The following is a 24,442-nucleotide window of genomic DNA, read 5'->3' as shown; positions in this document are numbered from 1 at the left end:
CTACCTGTGTATTTCTTTCTTTCCCAGAAAATAGAATAGAATCTTTATTTACCTGAGCTTAAATTCAAGGAGTTAGCTGCACTCAGAAATACGTGGTTAATATATACTGCTCAAAAAAATAAAGGGAACACTCAAGCAACACATCCTAGATAGAAACATAGAAGATTGACGGCAAAAAAAGACCTCATGGTCCATCTAGTCTGCCCTTAAACTATTTCATGTATTTTATCTGAATGAATGAATGAAATATTCTCATTGAATACTTTGTTCTGAACAAAGTTGAATGTGCACAACAGCATGTGAAATTGATTGTCAATCAGTGTTGCTTCCTGAGTGGACAGTTTGATTTCACAGAAGTTTGATTTACTTGGAGTTATATTCTGTTGTTTAAGTGTTCCCTTTATTTTTTTTGAGCAGTATATTTCTGCTCCTCCCTTTGTGAATATTTAACATAAACATGATTGATGATGCATACATGAAATGGAAATCTAATTACAGATAGACCGCCTGATTTATTTACTTTATTTATTTTGTCAAGTACATATTGGTAATATACATACATATACATATACATCTATACATAGATATAACGTTGTTTATATACATGACATACATATTGATAAGAGGGAACAGGGACGGCAGGCACGCTGGTACACTTATGCACCCCCCTTTCTAATTACCGAACGACTTATAATTTTAAAAAAAGTTAAAAAGAAATCAAGACTGGTCCGAAAAACAATAAACTTGAGAATAGGCTTGAAAAGAATATTTTTGCTTTCTATAAAGAACTCTAACTCAGGCTGACATTTCTCAACGAATGACCTGCCAATCAAAGGTAAGCACCTCCCCCGCCTTCTCCAAATCAAAACAACGCACCCCAATCCGCCCAATCGTGAATCAAGTCATCCTAGCCCGTCTCCCATGATGAAAACTACAATTCCCAGAATGCATCTGGTTCCCGGTAGAGGGAAGTCTCATTGGATAATGCCTTATAGATAAGATGAAGGAAACAGCGTAGCGAGGAGCTGATTTTTCAGATGAATGGAAAGTGTCCGCAAGAGTAAAAGAAAGGCTGGTTGAGAAATTGCGATTAAAGGAAGGTGAGTAACAGACGAATAATATGAATAATTCACGACTCTTAAACTGCTTATGTATTTTGACTGTTGCATATTGATAAAAGTTATCTGTGAAGCACATTTTGTTCATCTTTTTTCCTGGATCGCATATTGATTGCATTTGTGCAGTATTACTTGTTTTAAAGAGAAAAGGTGCCTTTTAAGACCTTACACAGCAGGAGGATTAGATTATTAGAGTTGGAAGGGACCTTGCAGGTCATCTAGTCCAGTGTTTCCCAACCTGGCTGGGGAATTCTGGGAGTTGAAGTTCAAATATCTTCAAGCTGCCAAGGTTGGGAAACAATGATCTAGTCCAACCCTCCCTCCCAAGCAGAAGTCCCTGCACCACTTCGATCAAGTGGCAGTCCAATCTCCCTTTGAAAGTCTCAAGTGTTGGAGCTGTTGGTCAGCTTCCATCCGTTATTGTCTGGCTTTCTGGTGCTTTGGAAAACAGCCTGACCCCCTCCTCTCTGTGGTAGCCCCTCAAGTATTGGAACACTGCTATCATGTCATGTCACCCCTGGTCCTTCGCTTTGCCCGATTGGCCATGCTCAGTTCCTGCAACCGCTCTTTGTATCTTCCAGTCCCCTTACCATCTTGGTTGCTCTCTTCTGCATTTTCTGTAGAGTTTCAATATCTTTTTTGTAGTGTGACCAAAACTGGATGTAGTAGTCTAGTCTGGGTGTGTGATCTAACTAAAGCTTTATAGAATGGTATTAGCACGTCCCTAGTCCTAGATTATATCTCTGTGTTAATGCAATTTAGGATTGCATTGGCTTTTTTGGCTGCCACTGCACATTACTGGCTCGTATTTAGTTGGTTGTCCACCAAGACTCCAAGATCCCTCTCGCAGTCACTACTATTGAGTGGTTTCACCCGGTTTATATGTATATTGCATGCCTCTGAAATTCTTACACAATGGACAATGTTTGAATATCAGCGAGGCTCCTTTCACCTATTTGGAATTGGCAACGTATAATTCCTTTTTGCTATGTTAATCAGCACTAGTTAAGACTGGTTCACACCTTTTTCTATTTTCTGAATAAAGGATAAATACACAGAGTTATGCTCTTCTTGTTTCAATGTTGGATTACTATAACATGGAATTCTAAAGCCTCTTTTGAAAACTAGCCAGAATCTGCAGTCGATACAGAATAAAACTACAGTGGTACCTCTATTTAAGAACGCCTCTACTTAAGAACTTTTCTAGATAAGAACTGGGTGTTTAAGATTTGTTTGCCTCTTCTTAAGAACCATTTTCTACTTAAGAACCCAAGCCCGGAAAAATTTCCCAGGAAATTTGAGAGCGGCACGAATGCCCAGCCAGTTTCCTGCCATTCCCCCTTTAATCCCGGCCATCTCGGGCTTTTCTGGGCTGCCAGAGGAGCCTTTCAGTGGCGTTAAGGAGGCTTTGGCAGCCCAGAGCGAACGGAGCATTTTCCTTTCTCTGGGTGCTTGGAGAGGGAATAAACCACTTTGCTGTGGTGACTCCCTCGCGCTGCCTTCCATACACCCGGTGCGAGGTTGCCTCCCGGAGTGTCTGGGTGTGGAAAGGCAAAAGGGGGCACTTCACCCCGGCTGGATCAACTCGGCTTCAGCCAAACCAAGGAGGCACCACAGTGAAGGAAAGGTGCCGGCTACAAAGCGAGCGAGTGAGAGGAGAGGGGAGCCCTTCAGCATGGGAAGGAAGAGGAAGCAGGTAGCTGCAGCAAGTAGCAGCCACCTATCGGTCAAAGGAGCGGAAGGTTCCCCCCTCTCGCCCGCCTGGGTTTTTCTCTCTGGCACAGTGTATGGGAGGCAGCCTCGTGCCGGGTGTATGGGAGGCGCATACTCCTCCTCGCCGCCTTAGAGTCCCTTTTTTTTAAAAAGCCTTAAAGTTTTGAATTTTTTTTATTCCCGTCACCTCATCTTCTTCCTTTGGCAGCGACTGTCCTCCTCTTTTTCTTCCTCCTCCTCCTCCCTCCCAAATTCCGAGCTTTCATTTCTTTTCTAATGGGTTTGCACGTATTATTTGCTTTTACATTGATTCCTATGGGAAAAATTGCTTCTACTTACAAACTTTTCTACTTTTCTACCTGGTCACAGAACAAATTAAGTTCTTAAGTAGAGGTACCACTGTATCCTACTTTAGGATGAGAGCCAGTTTCAGTTCTGCCAGTTAAATTCTATGGTCCAGCATTTAAAGTTATTTTTTTTCTATGCTTTTCACAGCAGTTCGGACAAAAAAACCAAAAATACAAAACAGAAACATGACAAATCCTGAGAAAAAAGTAGAGAAAAGTATCTGTGGAGATCATTGTGATCAACAGCAAAACTATGAAGATGGGGAAAATCTCTGGGACGCATTTGAGTTTCTAGAAATTGATGGGAATGAGGAAAGATCCAATGAACAGGTTACAGGAAATGAGAATTGGTGTTCGGTATGTAAGCAATTGGAAATTTTTAATGCTGTTTCAGGTTGTGAATTTCAGTGTTTCACAAGGATGATATATTTTACATTGAAGAAGCGCCTGAAAGTCTTGTAACAATGGTTTTGTTTAAAGGCATACTCGTAGATATGTAAAGTAGGTACTTACACATTGTGAATTAATACTCTTTTTAACTCTACCTTCCCAGTTTGTAGGCAGCAACAAAGATTTTGTTTACTTCTCTTTCCCTTTATCTTACATATTTTGAAATAGCTCATTGTTGCTTTTTAGCTAAAAGATATCAATATCAAATGGGAAAGTACCATAATACAATACAATTACCATTTCATACAAAACACATTCAAATAAGAATCAAAATGTCTGAGCCAATGAATTTTTTGAAGCTGGTGCCTAAAAGTTGTCAGGTTGACATTAGCTAAGCCTTTCTCTATGCCAGTGGCCTAAAGCAGTGTTTTTCAACCAGTGTGCCGTGGCACAATAGTGTACCATGAGACATGGTCAGGTGTGCCGCGAAGAAGGAAGCTCAGATTCCGGTCTCGCAACTTTTTGCTGAGAGTGAGAAAGAGAGAGAGAGAGAAAGAAAGAGAGAGAGAGAAAGCAAGAGAGAGAGAAAGAGAGAGAGAGTGAGTGAGAGACAGAAAGCAAGAGAGAAAGAAAGCAAGAGAGAGAGAGAGAGAAAAGGAGAGGAGGGGAGAGAGAGAGAGAGAGAAATGAGCAAAAGGGGGAGAAAAAAAGAGAAATGAGAAAATGATTGAGACAGAGAATGAGAGGAAAGGGAGAGAAACAAAAGAGAGAGAAGTGACTCTTGATTTAAACCATATGATAAAAAGCACCCAACGAATAAGAGAGAAAAAACCCCAGCCCTCACCTGTTTTTGGAAATGGTTCAAGAGTGTGTATACACACACACACACACACACAAGGGTGGGGAGGAGACAGGGATGGAAAAAGAGAGGAGAGTGTCTTAGGATGTCATTTTGTATCATTTTCGTGGGTGGTATGCCCCAGGATTTTGTAAATCTAAAAAAATCTAAAAAATGTGCCACAGCTCAAAAAAGGTTGAAAATCACTGGCCTAAGGATCCTTTGATAATAATAACTGGAGGACAATCTGAACACTGTCATGAACTGTGGTGTCACAGTGGTTAGTGTGCAGTACTGTAGGCTATTCTCCGTACTGAAGGAGCGGGTCCAGCAGTCACATGGGTTGCTCATGTCCAATCCGGTGGAACTGAGCCTAGTGTTAAAAAAGCTTGCCGGATCCGCCCCTTCCCCAGAATTCGCTCAGTTCGCATATCCTGCGGTTGTATTGTGATAGCTCGTTCAACATTCTAACACCTTCCCTTCGATCTTTTCCTTCAAGAGTAGTAAGAATTGTTTTATCTTTATTATTTACTTGCACTAATAGCGCCAGCCGTTTGTGGCTCGGCTTTTTTCCTTGGAGAAGTTGCGGTTTCGTTTTCCCCTGGCGGTTTTGCCGGTTACGATTCCTGCTGCCGCTTGTGGATTCTTCTAATCCTTTGGCCTGGAGGTTTTGGTGCAAGTATTGATTTATTGATTCCTTATTGTATTACTATTAAAGGGCTTAAAATAATACCTCCTGCGGAGTGAGACGCTTCTAGTCTCCTGGACTTAGTCGATCGCTTCCCCTTTAAGAATTCTATTACGGAGCGATTTTTTTCGGCGCGAAGGCCTTCGCGCCCTTTTTAAATTCAGGCCTCTCGTGTTGGCCTCCTGCCAGCCGCGTAGGCCTCAGTCCACCGCGTGGATCCCGGAGTGGGCTTTGGGACGCTCAGGCTTAATTCTCCACCGGCTAAGCCTCCAACCAGAGTGCCTTGGTTTACTTTAATTTAAAAGTTTAGGGAGGCTGGCCCCGCTGGATTTGGGGACACGAACTCTGGGTTTGCCCAGATTGACCTCAAGTCTCAGCAGCTCCGAGGCCTCGGAGCAGGATCCATTCCTCTTGGGAAGTCCTTGAAATTCTTCTCCCTAATTATTCAGTTATTGGCTCAGCCTTGTCTTCTGTTAATTGTCAGACTATGGCTACTTTTCCCAAGAGAGGCACAACAAAAGGTCCCAGAGAGGCCAGGCCTACAGGCGATGAGATTACTAGTATTCCCCAGGCCTCCTCCTCCTCTTCTCCAGGGGCCCGCCCCTCGACCAAGGTCACCAGGGCTGAGAAGAGAAGGGACCTAGCCCTACAAAGAATCCATGACAAATCAGCAAAACGTTTGAAAGTACAGGCCCAAGTACTCAGTAGTCAAGACCCCCCAGAGGCTTCTAGTCTGCCTCCTTCTGGGGTCCCTGTGTTATCTCTGGATGAGCCAAACCTAGACAGACCCCAGCCTAACCTATGGGGAATAGGTCCAGAGGAACCAGATATTATTGAAGATTCCCCCCAGCCAGGATCCTCCCAGGCCTTCAGGAATTCTTCTGCCATTCCTGCTGATATTTCTAATTTACCTCCTGAATTCCAATCTATTTTTTCTGTGTTGTCCAAGGCCATTGATGCCAAACTCTCTACCATCAATGAGCTTTCCCTACCTCCTCCTCCTCCTCGCCCCTCCCGCCCCTTGGGTTCTTCCCCAGCGGTTAGAGCTCCTATTCAGGATGATTCAGATTCCTCTCAGGACGAATATGAGGATATGGAGGAGGATGAGGATCCCTTTCAAGGCCTCTCAGATGATGAGGAATCCCAAATAAAGGTTCCTTCTCCAATTACTATTTTTCCTTCTCAATTGTTCAAATCTCTCCTCCTCAAAGCTAGAATTTCTACGGGATTAGCGGCCCAGGAGAAACAGGCCTCCACATCCACTGATCCCCCGGAGGAAAATTTACCTTACTTCACAGAGGAACAGGAGGATAATGAGGTAATTCCTATGCCTAAATTGTTTAAAGATGCTTTACTTAAACAGTGGGATTTCCCAGCCTCTGGCCTTAATCCCTCTACCAAGGATAGAAAATTGTACAAACTTTCCTCTTCCTATGAGGAGCTCCTATCTTTTCCTAAACCGGATGAACCTGTCAAGATCCTTCACTCGGCGGCGGCTGTGCCAGGCGAAGCAGAGGAAGTCCTTCGCCCAGAGGACAAGCGGATTGAACAAATGCTCAAAAGAGGATTCACCGCAGATTCCTGGGCCATTAAAAGTTCTGCAGCGGCTTCCTTTTTCTCCAGAGCCATGCTTCTGTGGCTTCGCCAACTTCAACAGCATATTCCTCCCGATGACTTGAGAGGTCAACAAGACTTCAACAAGGTCTTTGCAGCTGCCCAGTACGTGGCCGATGCCACCTTGCAATCTACTAGATTTTCTGCTAAGTCTATTGCAGCTTCTACAACGGCAAGAAGACTCCTATGGATTCGCCCTTGGCAAGCGGGAGTACGCCAGAAGTGGCAGTTATCCCAGGGACCCTTAAAGCGCGACCTTCTTTTCGGTGATCTTCTGGATCCACTCCTCACGGAAACCACGGACAAGAAGAAAGTTTTGGGTCCAACCACCAAAAAGGCTACCAAAACGCAGTCCTTTCGTCGCCCAGGGCGCCAGCAAGACCAAGCGGCTTCCTATCAGAGATCTCCAGGTCAGTATTCCCCCCGCTTTCGTTCCCAAAGTAGGAACCCCAGGGGCAGAGGTTTTCGCTTCCAAAGGGGAGCGTCCTCTAACAGGGCTTCAAAGAAACCTAGATGGTAATTTTTCTTCTATTCCCATAGGGGGTCGCCTAGCCCATTTCGCCTCTAATTGGCGTCTCACTTCCAAGGACCCTTGGGTCATTGACACGGTTCAAACTGGCCTTCTTTTAGAGTTTATTTCTCCCCCCCCAAAACGTTTTATTTCTTGTCCTTCTCCCAGGTCCTCCTCAGATTGTAACCGTATGGAGGAGGCCATTTCTCACTTATTGTCCATCAGAGCCATTCAACCGGTTCCTGCCGGTCAGAAGGGCCTAGGTTTTTATTCCATTCTATTTATGGTTCCAAAGTCCTCCGGAGGTTGGAGAGCTATTTTGGATTTAAAGAAGCTGAACCTATTCATCAAATATAGAAAGTTTAAGATGCACTCCTTATCTTCTATTTTGGCCGCCATCCACACGGGAGATTTCATGGCCTCTTTAGACCTTACTGAGGCCTACCTTCACATTCCTATAGCCAAATGCCACAGAAAATTTTTACGTTTTTCCTTTCAAGGCAGGCATTTCCAGTATAGGGCGATGCCATTTGGCCTTTCCTCGGCCCCTCGGGTCTTTACAAAGCTCTTGGGATCCCTGGCGGCCTATATCCGGGCGTCTCCCATCCACATTTTATGTTATCTTGATGATATTTTGATTCATGGGAACTCCCTAGAGAAAGTAAAAACAGACCTTTCTATCACCATGTCAGTCCTTCAGGACCATGGATTTTCCATCAATTTTGATAAAAGTCATCTCCAACCTTCCACATCCATCTTACACCTGGGATCCATTATTAATTCAGAATCCTCCCAGGTTTTTCTCTCTCCCGAGAGAAAATTCAGTATAGGGGAGTTAATTTCTGGCATTTTATCAAAACCTTCAGTATCCATAGTAACCTTGTCTTCCCTTTTGGGGAAGATGGTGTCATGCATAGGCATCATTCCCTGGGCTCGCCTTCATGCTAGGGAACTTCAGTGGCTCCTATTACCCTTTCAGAGATCGGGGCACAGCAACTCAAATCGTCGCATTGTCATCCCACCAATGGTTCGCAGATCCTTCAAGTGGTGGAAGTCTCCGGCCATGGACAAAGGATCCCCGTTCAGGTGCCCGGATCAATTTGTCATCACCACAGATGCCAGTCTATCGGGATGGGGAGCCCACACCCAGGGGATGATAGCCCAGGGCACGTGGTCCCCGGAGGAAGCTTCCAAGCCAATCAATTGGCTAGAGTTAAGAGCCGTTTCTCTAGCTCTGAAGCAATTTTCTCCTCGCATTCCCAACCGGCACGTTCTCATTCTCACCGACAACATTGCCACGAAAAGCCATATCTGCAGACAGGGGGGCACGAGATCCAAGGCTCTCATGAGGGAGGCCCTCAAGTTAGGCCTTTGGGCGGAAAAACATCTTCGGTCGCTCCTAGCCGACCACATCTCGGGGAGCCTCAACGTCCAGGCGGATTGGCTATCTCGAGCAACGTTAGACCCAGGAGAGTGGAACCTCCATCAAGACCTGTTCCATCAAATCAGCCTCAGATTCGGTCTACCAATCCTGGATCTCTTCGCGACCAACGCGAACGCCCAACTCCCTCGCTTCTTTTCCAGATTTCCATCCCCGGGAGCGGAAGCAATCAATGCCCTCCGGAGCCCCTGGCCTCCAGGCCTACTTTACGCATTCCCTCCAATTCCAATTCTCCCGGACGTGATTCACAAGGTCCTCACCGAGAGGGCCCGGGTAATCTTAATCGCCCCTCATTGGCCCCGCCGGCCCTGGTTCGCGGATCTCCAACAGTTGTCCATCCAGGACCCTTGGCGACTCCCCGTTTCGGCGGATATGCTGCGGCAGGGGGCCTCATTCCATCCAGACCCGGAGTGGTTCCACCTCACCGCCTGGCTGTTATCAGGAGAGACTTAGAACTGCGTGGTCACGACCCCGATACAGTGGAGGTCATTTTGAAGGCCAGGAGGGCCTCGACCAATCGAATCTACGACCACACGTGGTCCAAGTTTCACCAGTGGTGTCTACAGGAAGGCCTCTCTCCCCTGTGCATTCCCATACACAGAATCATTTCCTTCCTTATGCAAGGTTTCCATAAAGGACTTTCCACCAGCACCCTCCGGCGTCATCTGGCAGCCATTTCATCTGTCCTAGGGGGCCCCCGCAGACAGCCTCTTCGATCCTTCCCAGCAGTTCAGGAATTCCTCAAGGGCATAGCCAACCTCAGACCTTCCAAGGTCCACAGGTATCCATCCTGGGATTTGCCACGGGTTCTCCATTCCCTCACGCAGGCACCATACGAACCCTTAAAATCGGCGTCCCTCAGGTACCTATCCTTTAAAGTAGCATTCCTGGTGGCTATTACCTCTGCCCGACGCATTTCGGAGCTGGCTGCCCTCTCAATCAGGCAGGACCTTTGTCAATTCCATCAAGACAAGGTAGTCTTGCGACTGGACCCCACCTTCTTACCCAAGGTCAGTTCCATGTTCCACAGAACTCAAGATATTGTTCTACCTTCTTTCTCCCTCCAACGAGACCATCCTTTGGCAATTAGATGGCACACCCTGGATCTCATTAGAGCGCTGAGAATCTATATCCAACGCACAGGACCCTTTCGGAGGTCAGAAGCACTTTTTATAGCCTATCACCCCAGAGTCATGGGTGCCAAAGTGTCTTCAACAGTAATAGGCCGTTGGATCAGAGGGACTATATCTAAGGCCTATGAGTCGGCCTCCCTCTCAGTTCCAAGGAACATCACAGCGCATTCCACCAGGAGCGCAGCCACCTCGGCCGCTTGGGCGACTCAAGCCCCGTTGGAGGAGGTCTGCAAAGCAGCCACTTGGGCCTCGCCAAACTCCTTCATCAGGCACTACAAGATTGATTCTTACGCTTCAGCGGACGCTGCCTTCGGCAGAAGGGTACTCCAATCCGTTATCTCACACGATAGCAATCTAATCCCACCCTAGGGACCATCTATTGGGTATGTCCCATGTGACTGCTGGACCCGCTCCTTCAGTACGGAGAATAGGCGTTGATTGCTTACCTGAACGCCTCTTCTCGTACGGTGAGCGGGTACAGCAGTCACTTCCCGCCCTTGTATGTGTCTTCTTTACCTTCCTATAACTTTTCTTCCTTTAACTATAAGAGTTGAACACTACAGAGCTTCACAGCTGAGCCTAGTCTATGGATTCGCGAATTCTGGGGAAGGGGCGGATCCGGCAAGCTTTTTTAACACTAGGCTCAGTTCCACCGGATTGGACATGAGCAACCCATGTGACTGCTGTACCCGCTCACCGTACGAGAAGAGGCGTTCAGGTAAGCAATCAACGCCTATTTCTGCTGACTGCCAGCTACCTGCAATTTGGCAGTTCAATTCTCACTGGCTCAAGGTTGACTCAGCCTTCTGTCCTTCCAAGGTGGGTAAAACGAGGATCCAGATTGTTGGGGGCAATATGCTGAGTCTGTATACCGCTTAGAGAGGGCTATAAAGCACTGTAAAGCGGTATAGAAGTCTAGGTGCTATTGCTATCAGTATTGACAAAATCACCATAGGTCAATTGCAAAAGGTAGCTTTATTTGGACCAGTTTACATCCTGCAATGGTAACCCTCAGGCAAGGAAGACTCAAAAGATGAATAAAAATGCCAAATCTATTCTAAACATCTCAGTGTGACCAATCATAATAATAAGCAGGTCCTTGGGACAAACTAAATTGATGGATAAAAATGCCAAATCCAGCTATCAGCCAACCAACAATATTAATAAGAATGCTACCGTGTTTCCCCGATAGTAAGACCCCCCCGATTGTAAGACATATGGGGGGTTTCAGGGGGGTCGGCTTATATAAGCCATACCCCGAAAGTAAGACATATGTCTTACTTTCGGGGAAACACGGTAGTATAAAAGGAATTAAAGGGGGAAAAAACTAGACAAATACTATTGCTGCGCCCTCCTTCACCAGCCTCCTTTCCGGCAGCTCCCTGCGCGCCCCTCGCCTTCGCTCGCCGCGGCGCCACCGCCTCTTCCCCTGCCGAGGCTCAGCTGCAAGCGGCCAGTGAGGCCGATCGGCTCCGAGGCGAGCGGCCGGAGCTGCGCCCTCCTTCGCCCGCCTCCTTTCCGCTCGCCTCGGAGCCGATCGGCCTCGCTGGCCGCTTGCAGCTGAGCCTCGGCAGGGGAAGAGGCCGTGGCGCCGCGGCGAGCGAAGGCGAGGGGCGCGCACGGAGCTGCTGGAAAGGAGGCTGTTGAAGGAGGGCGCAGCTCCGGCCGCTCGCCTCAGAGCCGATCGGCCTCGCTGGGCGCTTCCCCTGCCGAGGCTCAGCTGCAAGCGGCCAGCGAGGCCGATTGGCTCCGAGGCGAGCAGCCGGAGCTGCGCCCTCCTTCACCAGCCTCCTTTCCGGCAGCTCCCTGCGCGCCCCTCGCCTTCGCTCGCCGCGGCGCCACCGCCTCTTCCCCTGCCGAGGCTCAGCTGCAAGCGGCCAGTGAGGCCGATCGGCTCCGAGGCGAGCGGAAAGGTGAGTGGCGCGGTCAGGCGCCCTCCTTCGCCCGCCTCCTTTCCGGCAGCTCCCCGCGCCCGAAGACGAGCCGGCCCCGGTGCCCGGGACAATGTAAGACATACCCCCAAAGTAAGACACAGTGGGGCTTTTGGGGGTAAAAAGATAGTAAGACACTGCCTTACTATCGGGGAAACACGGTACTACAAAAATAGCAGATCTTTTCTGGATTTCCACAAAGATCTTTTATGCATTTAGAAAGGCAAGCAATGTGCCAAAATGCCATTTATACATAACAACTGCTATTAACTGAAAGCACTAAGCAAATAATACTGTACTTCCATCATTTTTAGAGGCAGAAGAAATAATCATAACTATTCTGCCACTTTTTAATGGTTATCTGGGGAAAAAATACAGCATGTGATTATGTAAGTCTTTCTGTAAAATTGCAATTTGTAACAGTTTCTGTGTGTGAGAGGTAGAAAAAAAGATAAATAGCTATTGTGTACACTTGTATTAGATCAGTGTTTCTCAATTATTTCCTGTTATGTCCTACCTAGGAAAAAGTAAACATTTTGCACGCCCCCAACTCTCCACTGGAACAATTGTTTGCAATATTCAGCATGTTTTTGCTTAAAAAACTCGGCTTATCAGCATGATTGGGTTGCAATGTATTTAAGTGACACCTTAATTTATTTCGCTTCATGCTGTCCATTGCCAACATTTTTAGACGCACCTATTGGTCTTTCCTTGTCTCCCACTGTAGTCACAGTGAAACCAAGCGCCACATACGCTTCGTCATATTTCCTCATCGTAGCTTTCAGGAGACTTACGTTTGTCTCATTATCTCCATCTCTCTCCTCCTTTCTTTTCATCCCTGTTAAATATTTTTCCATGGTGTCTCTTAGGGGTTTGTTATATGCATTTCATATCTCCTACTCTGTGCTGTGTGCTATTGTTCAGTGCAAAACCCCCCTACTCCTTATGGCCAAAAAAGCACATTCCGCACGCCCCTAGGGGCCCCCGCCGCAGTATTTGAGAAACACTGTATTAGATGAATATATGCAAAATTTGGGAAGTTTAAATATTGGAACATAATCACAAACATTCAAACGTCTATGAACCCCTAACATCCAGTTCGGGTAAAAAAAATCTTTCCAAATGGCTTTTTCTCCTCCCTTATATGTGTCTGTTTATTTTTCTTTATATTAAGAGGAATGTTCTAAGGAAACAACGGCACTGGGAGAAGATTGTTTCGGCAAAGAAAGATAAAAGAAAATCTGAAAGAGAACGGCGTAAAACAAAGCATGCTGAACAAAAAGGTACAAGAAACACAGAATAATTTATGTCGCCATCTTCTACGGAAAATAGTTTGCTCTCTCTGTACCCTGAAATTTCAAGGGACTTAAGTTTTCTGTGAGGAGATCCATAATGGTGGTCGGATTTTCTGGAAGAGGTTTCTGTACTACAGCTAATATTTTGTATTGTACATGTGGAAGAGGGCAGGCTGGGCAACATTTTTGGGGGGGAGAGATTTTGATTTATAGGCACTGAAGTGCCTTTCAAAGAAGTCATTGCTACCCTGCAAAATCATGGCTTATGCCTTACCTGTATGCTTAACATCATTCAGTAGTTGAGCCACTAGATGATTATTCTTTCTATTTTCTCTTATTTCAGGCACTGCTCCTCAACTTAGTAAGCGAGATCTAAAAGCCATTGCAAAAGATCGTCTTCTAGAGGCCAAGGCAACAGGTCCTCGGCTGTGTATCGATATGAGCTTGACCGGTCACATGACTAAGAAGGTAGCGTTATATTTTTTGCTCCTTTTAAAAAAAATGTGGAATTTGATTTTAGGGACTGGTGGGTGCGCCTCTGCCCTTCAGTAGTTATTTTGCAATACAGTGATACCTTGTCTTACAAACTTAATTGGTTCCAGGACGAGGTTCTTAAGATGAAAAGTTTGTAAGACGAAACAATGTTTCCCATAGGAATCAATGGAAAAGCGATTAATGCGTGCAAGCCCAAAATTCACCCCTTTTGCCAGCCGAAGCGCCTGTTTTTGCGCTGCTGGGATTCCCCTGAGGCTCCCCTCCATGGGAAACCCCACCTCTGGACTTCTGTTGCCAGCGAAGCACCCGTTTTTGCACTGCTGGGATTCCCCTGCAGCATCACAAAAACACAGAGGTCCAGAGGTTGGGTTTCCCAGCCAGGCGTTTGTAAGATGAGGTATCACTGTACTTTGAAGAGGTTGCAGTAGTATTATTTGCTGTATTGACTGAAGAATTGTGCTCCATAAAAATTAGAAATTTGGACGTGAGCATTTGATCCTTCCTCATGCAAACAATAGAAAGCTTCCTGCACATTTAAGCCCAGATTGGAATGTTAGTTTTTAGTTCCAGAAGTGCGGGAAACAGCATCCATGGGGAAGGAAAATCGTTGATGAAGGAGCCATATTCTGTGAGAGATTTTGTACCTTGCTCATAGTTATATGACTTAAGTCCTCTTGAACTGAAAAAACATTGAGATTGGCAGGATTTTAAGCACATTTTCTAAGATTTACCTCTTGGATTAGATATACCAGAAGTGGAATGGAGAGGACTTTAGAGCATGAGATCTAGTGTTTTGAGATGCTCATAAACAGAAGTGGTTTTTTGTTCCTTTGAGTAAGTTTTGACTCCTGGCAACTGCCTTGCAGTTTTCTTGGCAGGGTTTCAGAAATGCTTTGTCCTTGCCGGTGTCTTAGAGCTAAGAGAAAAGTAACTGTCCCAAGATCACACAGCTAGCTTTGTGACCAAGGTGGGGCTAGAACTTACAGTCTCCTGGTTTGTTGCTTGGTACCTTAAACAGTACGGCAAATTGGCTCTCTATACAGCTATTGCTCAAAAGGAAATTTAGAGTGGTTACATCAGCCTGAAATAAAACTGCACAGTTCTTGGATTCATATGCTCCGTGATGTACTCCCTAGCTCTTGTGTACCCTTGTTATATGCTAATATAAATTGGTATGTGCAAACTTAACAATTAAAGACGTAAATGTGATGAGCTACATTTCCAAATTGTCAAATAGAATTTGATACTTTATGGAGCATTCATGGAGTTCTTGATAGAGAATTACTCTACCTTATTAGAAAGAAGCGTACAGTGGTACCTCTACCTAAGAACGCCTCTACTTAAGAATTTTTCTAGATAAGAACCGGGTGCTCAAGATTTTTTTGCCTCTTCTTAAGAACCATTTTTTACTTAAGAGCCTGAGCCTGGAAAATTTTCCAAGGAAATTTGAGAGTGACACAAAGGCCCAGCCAGTTTTCTGCCATCCCCCTGGGTTTCTCTCTCTGGCGCAGTGTATGGGATGCAGCCTCGCGCCAGGTGTATTGGAAGCCTCAGAGTCCCTCTTTTTTTTTTAAGCCTTAAAGTTTTGACGTTTTTTGATTCCCCTCATCTCACCTTCTTCCTTCGGCAGCGACTGTCCTCCTCCTCCTCTTCTTCCTCCTCCTCCTCCCACCCAAATCCGGAGCTTTTATTTCTTTCCTAATGGGTTTGCAGCCATTATTTGCTGTTATATTGATTCCTATGGGGAAAATTGCTTCTACTTACAAACTTTTCTACTTAAGAACCTGGTCACAGAACGAATTAAGTTCTTAAGTAGAGGTACCACTGTATATTCCTGCTGTTAAATAAAGAATTCTAGACATATCCTCCCAATGTGAACATCTAGAGCAGTGATGGCGAACCTTTTAGACACTGAGTGCCCAAACTGCTTATGCCCGTGTGCAGACAAGCGCATGTGCCTGAATGGACATGCACACATGCGCAGCAGTGACCCGAAGACTAGCTGGCCAGTGGGAGGCGGGGCACCCAATGCCGGCTGCAGAAAAAGAGATGAGATCTTTTTCTTTCGTGAGCTTCTGTTTTGTTGTTTGCAGGGAAACAGAAGCGCACAAAAGAAACATCACAGAGATCTGACCTGGGGTGATGGCATGCATGCTAGTAGAAAGAGCTCTGCGTGCCACCTCCGCGGCTAGGATTATATATGCGCAAAATTGGAAAGGGGAGAATATCCCCAAAGAAGAAGTGATCACAAAAATATTAGACTGCGCCGAGATGGATATGATGACAAGACGCTTAAATGATCAAGAAGACACGAAATTTTATGAAACATGGAACAAAGTTTATACAGTATATGGGTAAATAAGAAAAAAATAATAGAAAACTAAGATGTAATGTGTAATTGTTTTGGCAAGGATAATGATTTTTCTTTCAGGTTATAGTAGTGTTAGATAAACTAAGTTTGGTTTAGTAATATAGTAGAATTAGGTTATATATTAAGAAATATTATGAGAAGAATTCTTTTTTAAATGAAAAGTTTAACAAATTATTTTTTCTAATATTCAATTATGTATTCAATTACGTATTCTTTTTTCTGTATCTAAATTTATACTTTCGAGATAGGCGGGGAATATACATCCCCACCCTTTTATGTTAAATGTATGTATGTCTGTCTATTTTATGAAAAAATTAATAAAAAGATTTAAACAAAAAAGAAAGAAAGAGCTCTGCGTGCCACCTCTGGTACCCATGCTATAGGTTTGCCATCACAGTTCTAGAATAAAAAAGGAAGAAAAAAACCCACCCCACTGAGACTTTTCCTCCTTCTTCAAAGGAAATGAGTCGGCTTGCTGCACAGGTTAGGCGGCTTTATGGGTCTAACAAGAAAGCTCAGAAGCCCTTTTGGCTCCACTTGACGGGAATTGTGGAAAACAGTCCTATTTATGAAGCATGCCTGAGAATGAATGATGGATTTGCCGATTATCTGGTAAGTATATCCCCCCTCTTTTCCTCTGCTTGAGCTTTCTCAAAGAGATTTATTTTTTTATTTATTTGTTTGTTTGTTTGTTTATTTATTTATTTGATTTGTATGCTGCCTCTCTCCGTGGACTCGGGGCGGCTAACAACAATAATAAAACAGCATATGACAAATCTAATATTTAAAATAACTAAAAAACCCTTATTAAAAAGAAAACATACACACAAACATACCATGCATAAACTATATAGGCCTGGGGGAGATGTCTCAATTCGACAGAGATGGGTTTTAAGGAGTTTACGAAAGGCAAGGAGGGTGGGGGCAATTCTGATCTCTGGGGGCAGTTGGTTCCAGAGGGTCGGGGCCACCACAGAGAAGGCTCTTCCCCTGGGTCCCGCCAAACGACACTGTTTAGTCGACAGGACCCGGAGAAGGCCAAATCTGTGGGACCTAACTGGTCGCTGGGATTCATGCGGCAGAAGGTGGTCCTGGAGATATTCTGGTCCGATGCCATGAAGGGCTTTATAGGTCATAACCAACACTTTGAATTGTGACCGGAAACTGATCGGCAACCAATGCAGACTGCGGAGTGTTGGTGTAACATGGGCATACTTAGGGAAGATAACACTGAAGGAAAATAATTCCTGCTCAAGTTGCTCCTCAATACAAGGTAAAATGCTTAGAATTGGTAGCTTTGCTTTGCCTTCCTTTCCCATAATATTCTCTGTATAGTCAACTTGGTACCTTCCAGAGTTGCAGTCCCAACACGACCAGACACAGAATAGTTGCTTTTTAAGAAGTCCCGTCGTTTAATATCTTCAATAGTGTGGTGAAATATTATTATGTTTCAATTGGACTAAAATGCTGTTTCGATTCAAAATGGGTTTTCCACTAGAATAGTAGTGGACAGAGTGGCACGTTTTTCCAAAATTGCACTCTCATTTCTGCATAAGTGGTCTTTCTAAAAGGATTTTTTTTGAAATTCCATTTATGTATGTTGTATTCTTTTTCAGATGGATGTTACTGCAGAAAGTTACCTTGAGCTATTTCCTTTGGACACGATTGTATATCTCACACCAGATTCTGATAATGGTATATTGCAGCTTTGGGGCTGTTTCAAATTTTATTGTTCTTATTTTAAATGAGTAATAATTGGATTTTTGGTTTCTTAATGTGTGTTTCAAATCAGCTTAAACTTGTTTCCACTTATTGTACACCCTCCTCCTGAACTGTCAGCAGCCTTACATACCAAACTGAGCAAGAGTTTACTTGAACTCAGTCCTTAGTAAGAATAGCAGTAAGTAGGGTGATTATAACTCAGCCCAACCTAATTCAGGTTTGTAGTGCTTGCTGACGCACTTCCTCTTTCTCTAATTACTGTGGCTGAAAATCAAAAATTAATATGTCTTGGAGGACTCACACTTACAGGTTTTTGCAGCACTGCTGAAATAATGCAGCCCTGGACTCTTACTAACACTTAAAAATTATATAAAAAGAACTAAAAAAAATTAGATAAAAAGTACTAGAAAACGAATTTTAAGTAAAATCTAAACCTAGGTATTCAATCTGTACAGTAATACAATAAATGAACCACATAGTTATAAATTATATTTTAAAATCTAATAATCTAAATTGTCACTAAATGGTGTTAAATTTAAATTTACTGACAAAAAAGGCTCCTGGATTGAGGATGAAAGGCAAAAGCGGAAGCAATATGCTCCGTCCCATGTTTGGGTAAGCTAGGTTGCCCTTCATGGCATCGGACCAGAATATCTCCGGGACTGCCTTCTGCAGCACAAATCCCAGTGACCGGTTAGGTCCCACAGAGTTGGCCTTCTCCGGGTCCTGTCGACTAAACAATGCTGTCTGGCGGGACCCAGGGGAAGAGCCTTCTCTGTGGCGGCCCCGACCCTCTGGAACCAATTCCCCCCAGAGATCAGAGTTGCCCCCACCTTCCTTGCCTTTCGTAAGCTCTTTAATACCCACCTCTGTCGTCAGGCATGGGGGAATTGAGATATTCCCTTCCCCCTAGGCTTATAAAATTTATGCTTGGTATGTCTGTAAGTATGATTGGTTTCTCAAATTAGGGTTTTTAAATTTAACTTAAACTTAAACATTAGATTTGTTTATATTGTCTTATTATTGTTGTTAGCCGCCCCGAGTCTACGGAGAGGGGCGGCATACAAATCTGATAAATAAATAAATAAAATAAATTACCAACACTTTGAATTGTGTCCGGAAACCAATCAACAACCAATGCAGTCCGCGGAGTGTTGTAGAAATATGGGCAAGCCTAGGGAGGCCCATGACTGCTCTCGCGGCTTCCTTTTGCATTTTGTTATGTGTAACAAAATGAGGGGACACAATCTGAGGTTAGTTGGGGGAAAGATTAGAAGCAACATGAGAAAATATTATTTTACTGAAAGAATAGTAGATGCTTGGAACAAACTTCCAGCAGACGTGGTTGGTAAATCCACAGTAACTGAATTTAAACATGCCTGGGATAAACATATCCATCCTAGGTCCATTGTAATTTCTCACAGTCACCAAACAACCAGTTTTAAGTCGAAAACTTGCTTGTAGTTTAGTCTTCTGGAAATATATTCCAAGGTGACTTTCATTGCAGTAATCCACAAAAATATTAAGTGAGCATCTGAGGCCATTCGATACTCTTGAAATGATTGTCTGCATAAAAAAAATTGTGGAATTCATGTCTGTTACTCCAGTGTAGGGGTCGCCAACATTTTGTATCTTAGGGACCACTAAATTCATAATTTTAAATCCCGTGGACCACTAATAGTATTTAGTGCAATATTAAAAATGCAAATAATTTTTCTGCGGATAACCAAAATTTTCTCGCGGACCACGAGTTTGTGACCATTAATATAGAAGGCTGAAAGTTTGGATCTAAAATTTTCTTTGCTTATGAATTTATGTATAAGTTGAACAAAGGAGGAGCTAAGTTAATAGATCTTGTGAGTAAAACCAATTTCCTAATTCTAGAATATTTATGAAAATCCTGGATTAGAAGAAGAACTGAATCTAAAATACCAAGCCTTTCCTATTGAGGAAATCTAAAAATTGAATTAAATGTAGATTTAAAATAACTAAAGGCTGCCTAAATAGAAACATAGAAACATAGAAGACTGACGGCAGAAAAAGACCTCATGATCCATCTAGTCTGCCCTTATACTATTTTCTGTATTTTATCTTAGGATGGATATATGTTTATCCCAGGCATGTTTAAATTCAGTTACTGTGGATTTATCTACCACGTCTGCTGGAAGTTTGTTCCAAGGTTCTACTACTCTTTCAGTAAAATAAGCTACAGATCTTCTACTGCAAGGGTTCCCTAACCCCCAGGCGACAACCCACTATCTGAAACTGGATGACGGCAGTGTTCTTGAGCAAAGGGTGTTTGTGTTCACATGCAAAGCTCTACTCATGTGAGTGGAGCGGCTTGTGCACGAAGCTCCACGCAAATGGAGCTTCGCGAGCAAGCGGTCTCGGCTCACACGAGTGGAGCTTTGCGTGTGAGCGCAAGCATGAAGCTCCATTTGCTTAAGTACATGGCATGCACGCCCGCCTCCCACCAATGGTGCTTTGCATCTGCCACTCACATGCCAGGCTGCCAAAATGGAAAAGTTGGGAACCGCTGTTGTAGTGTATTTTTTCAAAAAGATCATAAAAGAATATGGACTAGCATGGAATATATAGTAACCCTTAGAGCAAAAATAGAGCTTATTACTACCGATAATTAGAAGGGTACATTTCAAAATAGAAAAATCTATAATATTAAGCAGATGGTAGTTTAGTTTGATACACTTTCAGCCAGAAATACTCTTACTGGAGATATGAGAAAATGATATTGTAAATGGTATCTATAAATAACACTGTTCCCTTCATTTCCAGTACTCAAGTACCAGCACTTAATGTTTTATTTAGCCAAAATAACATCACCAGCTACATGCAAGCTTGCTGAGAGCATCAGCAAGCTTTGGAAAACAGCAAAGTTGGTAGACAGATAAAACATAATTAAGAATACCGTAATTTTTTAAATGAGAAAGGAGAATTCTTCAAAAGAGTCCAGTGAATAAGCTCATTGGAGCTGGGAAAGAAGGGGGGAAAAAGCTTCACAAAGCAGGCAACAAGAAATTGGGATCAGATTTTATTACACTTCTTCTGTGTTGTATATTGTGTAGATTTTGTTAGGCAGAATTTTAAAAATCTGACAAAATCAGACATTTTGTCTTGAACCAATGCAGTGACTAACACTTTTGGCAGCAGTTCTATTTCAGTCTTTCTGATTTTAATCAGGTTTTTTTAAAGAGTGCTACACAATTCAGAGAATTAAGGTAGAATAACATATTACTCAATGATCCTGTTCTCAGTGCATCCTTCACTGGCTCAGGGAGAGAGTTAACGTAGCAACATAGAGAAGAATCAATTGCCTTGACCCTCTCCCGTGAAGTTAAATTTGCCTCAGAACAGACCCAACTGATTCCACCAAGCCAGCTGTATTATAGAACATCAAATAGAATATAATAGAGCTGTGATGGCGAACCTCTGGCACGTGGAGTCGTATCTCGGGGCATTCGAGGCTTTCCCCATGTCAACTCCAGCGCTGGCCAGCGGAATTTTGGCTTTTTGGAGGATGGGGGAGGCCATTTTTGTCCTCCACAGGTTTGAGAAAGGACTTCCAAAGGCTCCAGAGCCTTTCCTGAAGCCTGGGGAAGGTGAGAAATGGCCCAACGGGCCTACCAGAAGTTCGGAGGCTTCAGTGAGGCCTGCGTGCACACCGGAGGAGACAGTACAGGGGGATTGTGCGTGCATACACGGGGGCATTACATTATGGCTGTGGGGGCCCTATCACATGCCCTTTTGGCACCCGAGCAAAAAAGGTTTGCCATCATTGTAATAGAACATCCCACATTTTGACCTATTTTGTGTAAGTAGTCAGAAGAGAGAATTTGACACAGAGTGGTAGAAGCCTCTCCATTACTAAATTGCCTGTTGAGTTTAGCCCTACAACACAGAACATTTGGTTTGCCTGAGCTACATTGAGTGAAGAGGAATTTTCCTGGGACACACATATAGCTAATGTACAGTTTAGAAATTAAAATTATTAAAAGGTGGTTATCTCCGGATGCGCTACATGATCAACTATCCAAAGCAGCTTGAGCCGCTGGTGGGACATGTCTACTCTAGAACAAAGCTCCCACATTTTGAGTGGATGAGAAAAGAAATGGAAAAAAGGGTTAGTAGTGTCATGGAACCTTGTTAGAATATTAACTGGGCAGATGTTGTAGGAGTTGACCAGGCTGAGTCTGAGAGAGAGGGATCAAAGACATCATTAGTTATGAGTCTCCTCACCCATAGAAGACATTTTAGGCCAGCCCGCCTTGAATTACTTTCTATGTTTAACTCCTAATTTCCCTTGACCCTTGGAAGTTCAGATTCTTGTAGAGAGCTCAAGCTTACAATAAACCTTTATACACATTGGAACTGCGTGGATCTCCTGAAATCTTCGGTGCTTGACAGATGCTTTTGCAATATACGTCATTTCTTGGAGAAAGTGGACAGATATTCCAAATTCCCCAAATTGTGTGGGTTGTTTGTTGTTTTTGAGCTAGTTAGTAGGACTGTGTGCTACCAAAGCCACCAGTGACAGAGTAATTAGTGCCCAATTGAGTTAAACATGTTATAAGAGACGAATGAAGTTTTTACCCAAACTCTGAACATTTTTTAAAATCAATCTATATTGTTCTTCTCCACTTTCTGGCATATGATTAGGAAGTTAAAAACATAAACAAAACTTGAAACACAACACACCAGGTAGCACACATATTCCCTGCAATAATCCCCTAAAATGGGATTCACCTAGCTTCTTGGCCCAGTGTCCAAGAAAAAATATATAAGCTTTTACTGACCATTGGGACTCAGGCCTTTTGAATTTTGGGATAAGGAGGGGCAAATTGTTCCGCTGGCCGACACAGCAACAGAAGTTAAGCCTCCTAGATACCAATATATGCTGTTGTGTAATTGCATGGACTCAGAACCTGCCTACCTGTCAGGTCTCATGGAATTGGCAGAAATAACTATAGATAGGCAGTCCTGCAGTCTTGTCCTATGAAGGTCTTATAGGTGACCAGCAGCACCTTGAACTGCATCCAGAAACATACTGGGAGCCACTGCAGCTCAAAAGTAGTGGTGTTGAAGGAGCCTGCCGAGGAGACAATGTTAAATGAGTTTAGTGCACCTGCATTCTGAACTGCTGCAGTTTTTGAACGACTTTCAAAACTAGCCCCATGTAGAGGGACAGCGTATATATTGAATGCTCCCCATTCACAATAATACTGCTACACCTGTACTGCCAGTTTTGATGTTCTCTGTATTTCTTTGCCTTTATTACTGGCTGTTGCTAGAGGTGTTATGGATAGGCAAAACATTAACAGGAGTATGAAGATAGTAACGAGGATGATATGATGCAGTCTGTCTTTATTCCTAGATGTTTATTTATTAGTGTTCTTCTCATTTTAGTTCTTGAGGAAGTTGATCCACAAAAAGTACATATTTTGGGAGGGCTGGTGGATGAAACCATTCAAAAAGTAAGTATATTGAACATATTATGATAGTCTTACAGAAATAGCTAGGTAGTGTTTTAGTGGGGAACTGCAGGAACCTATCTCTTCCTAAATATAATTTATATGTGAACAATTAGTAACATAATTAAAATAGAGCTTCTGGGTTTGGAGGATAGGCATCATAAGCTTTTTAGGGAATCTAATAGCCAGATGTAGTTCTGTTTTAAGAAAACCAGCATAAAAACCATTTCCTCCCTTCCTCCTTTCAGTAGATATAATTTGTTTTTGTAGAAACTCACTTTCCACATTGCCCAGGAAAGACATCTGCAGACAGCACGATTGCCTATTCAAGAGTACATGGTAAAAAACATCAATGCAAAAAATTACCACTCAACAACCTTAGCAATCAACCAAGGTAAGTAATGCACACACCGGTTGATAGAATTCACTGCCATCTTATTTGCAGGCACGATATTTACCACCAGCTTTCCTATACAATTTAGAGCTGGAATTACCATAGCTGTTGCAGATGAACTCCTGATAACTTGCATAGATGGTGTTGGTCCATTTTTATTTTATTTTTGAAAATTACACCTTTCTGACAATAGTTGCACAGTTGATTTAGGCACTCTGAAGTTTTGGACTCAGTTCTCTACAGAATTGATCTTCGCTTTTATTTATTGTACTTTTTAGGGTACAAAACGTTGTATCACATGATGAACTGTTCAAGAAATTGTTCCTCTTTAGGTAAACATAGTCTTAACAGAGGGGAGCGGTCCTATGAGATAGGGGCAAATAGGCATTAAATAGTAGAGGTCTACCTTGAGCAAAGCAGTAAAGAGTCATGCTGTATTAAAGAACACAAATGTTTCAATGATTGTTGGAAAATAAACAGTCTAAAAATATCAAGAGTGGGCATTGTTTCTATAGAAGGTCTGTGTTAATGTCGTTATTGGATTTGATACTCCTTGTAATTTTCATGATGTTTTTGTAATTTTGTAATTATCCAATGCATTTTTTTTTAGTGTTCGATGCCTTATCAACTTTCTATGATACAAAGAGTTGGGAAGAAGCACTTAAAGCTGCTGTTTCTCCTGGAAAGGGATACGTCTTCAAAGACGCACAATGACAAAAGGGTTCTGGATACAAATAGCAGAAAACAAGATTTGGTCTGCCTTTGGTAACATACAAGAGACTCTTTTACCTAATTGCATTCCAGTGATTAAAATTTTCAGTGGTAAATTATGGGAGTTTGACTCCAGCACTACTGTATATACTGTAGAAATGTGGAGAGAATAAATGATTATTTAATTGATCTTCATTTCTGCTTATTGTACTTCTTGGAGAAAAGACTGGGTCTCTCATTGCTT

At 43.4% G+C, this 24,442-nt stretch overlaps 1 protein-coding gene across 2 annotated transcripts; it reads left to right on the top strand.

The window, feature by feature from the left end:
• Nucleotides 1–979: 979 nt before the first annotated feature.
• Nucleotides 980–24,393, top strand: TRMT10B (tRNA methyltransferase 10B). 2 transcript variants are annotated; one of them, XM_070736211.1, is made up of 9 exons: nt 980–1,100; nt 3,327–3,535; nt 12,899–13,007; nt 13,363–13,487; nt 16,345–16,497; nt 17,502–17,580; nt 23,029–23,096; nt 23,364–23,487; nt 24,098–24,393. In XM_070736211.1, the coding sequence occupies exons 2-9, from the start codon at nt 3,365–3,367 to the stop codon at nt 24,199–24,201; spliced, it is 933 nt and encodes a 310-aa protein (XP_070592312.1). In that variant the 5' UTR covers nt 980–1,100; nt 3,327–3,364; the 3' UTR covers nt 24,202–24,393. The 2 variants fall into 2 exon arrangements, with proteins under 2 accessions (XP_070592312.1, XP_070592313.1); XM_070736212.1 differs by having other exon boundaries at nt 994–1,100; nt 3,330–3,535.
• Nucleotides 24,394–24,442: the final 49 nt, after the last annotated feature.

This window comes from Erythrolamprus reginae, chromosome 2 (assembly GCF_031021105.1).
Source record: "Erythrolamprus reginae isolate rEryReg1 chromosome 2, rEryReg1.hap1, whole genome shotgun sequence".
Taxonomy (NCBI): domain Eukaryota; kingdom Metazoa; phylum Chordata; class Lepidosauria; order Squamata; family Dipsadidae; genus Erythrolamprus; species Erythrolamprus reginae.
The sequence above is the reverse complement of the archived record's forward strand: the minus strand, read 5'-3'. Positions and strand labels throughout refer to the sequence as shown.

Bases quoted from the DNA above. Each gene is read 5' to 3' on its own strand.
- TRMT10B (XM_070736211.1), top strand. From the start codon at position 3,365: ATGACAAATCCTGAGAAAAAAGTAGAGAAAAGTATCTGTGGAGATCAT. The intron at 3,536-12,898 runs GTATGTAAGCAA...CTTTATATTAAG, and splicing joins GAAATGAGAATTGGTGTTCG to AGGAATGTTCTAAGGAAACA. The intron at 13,008-13,362 runs GTACAAGAAACA...CTCTTATTTCAG, and splicing joins AAAGCATGCTGAACAAAAAG to GCACTGCTCCTCAACTTAGT.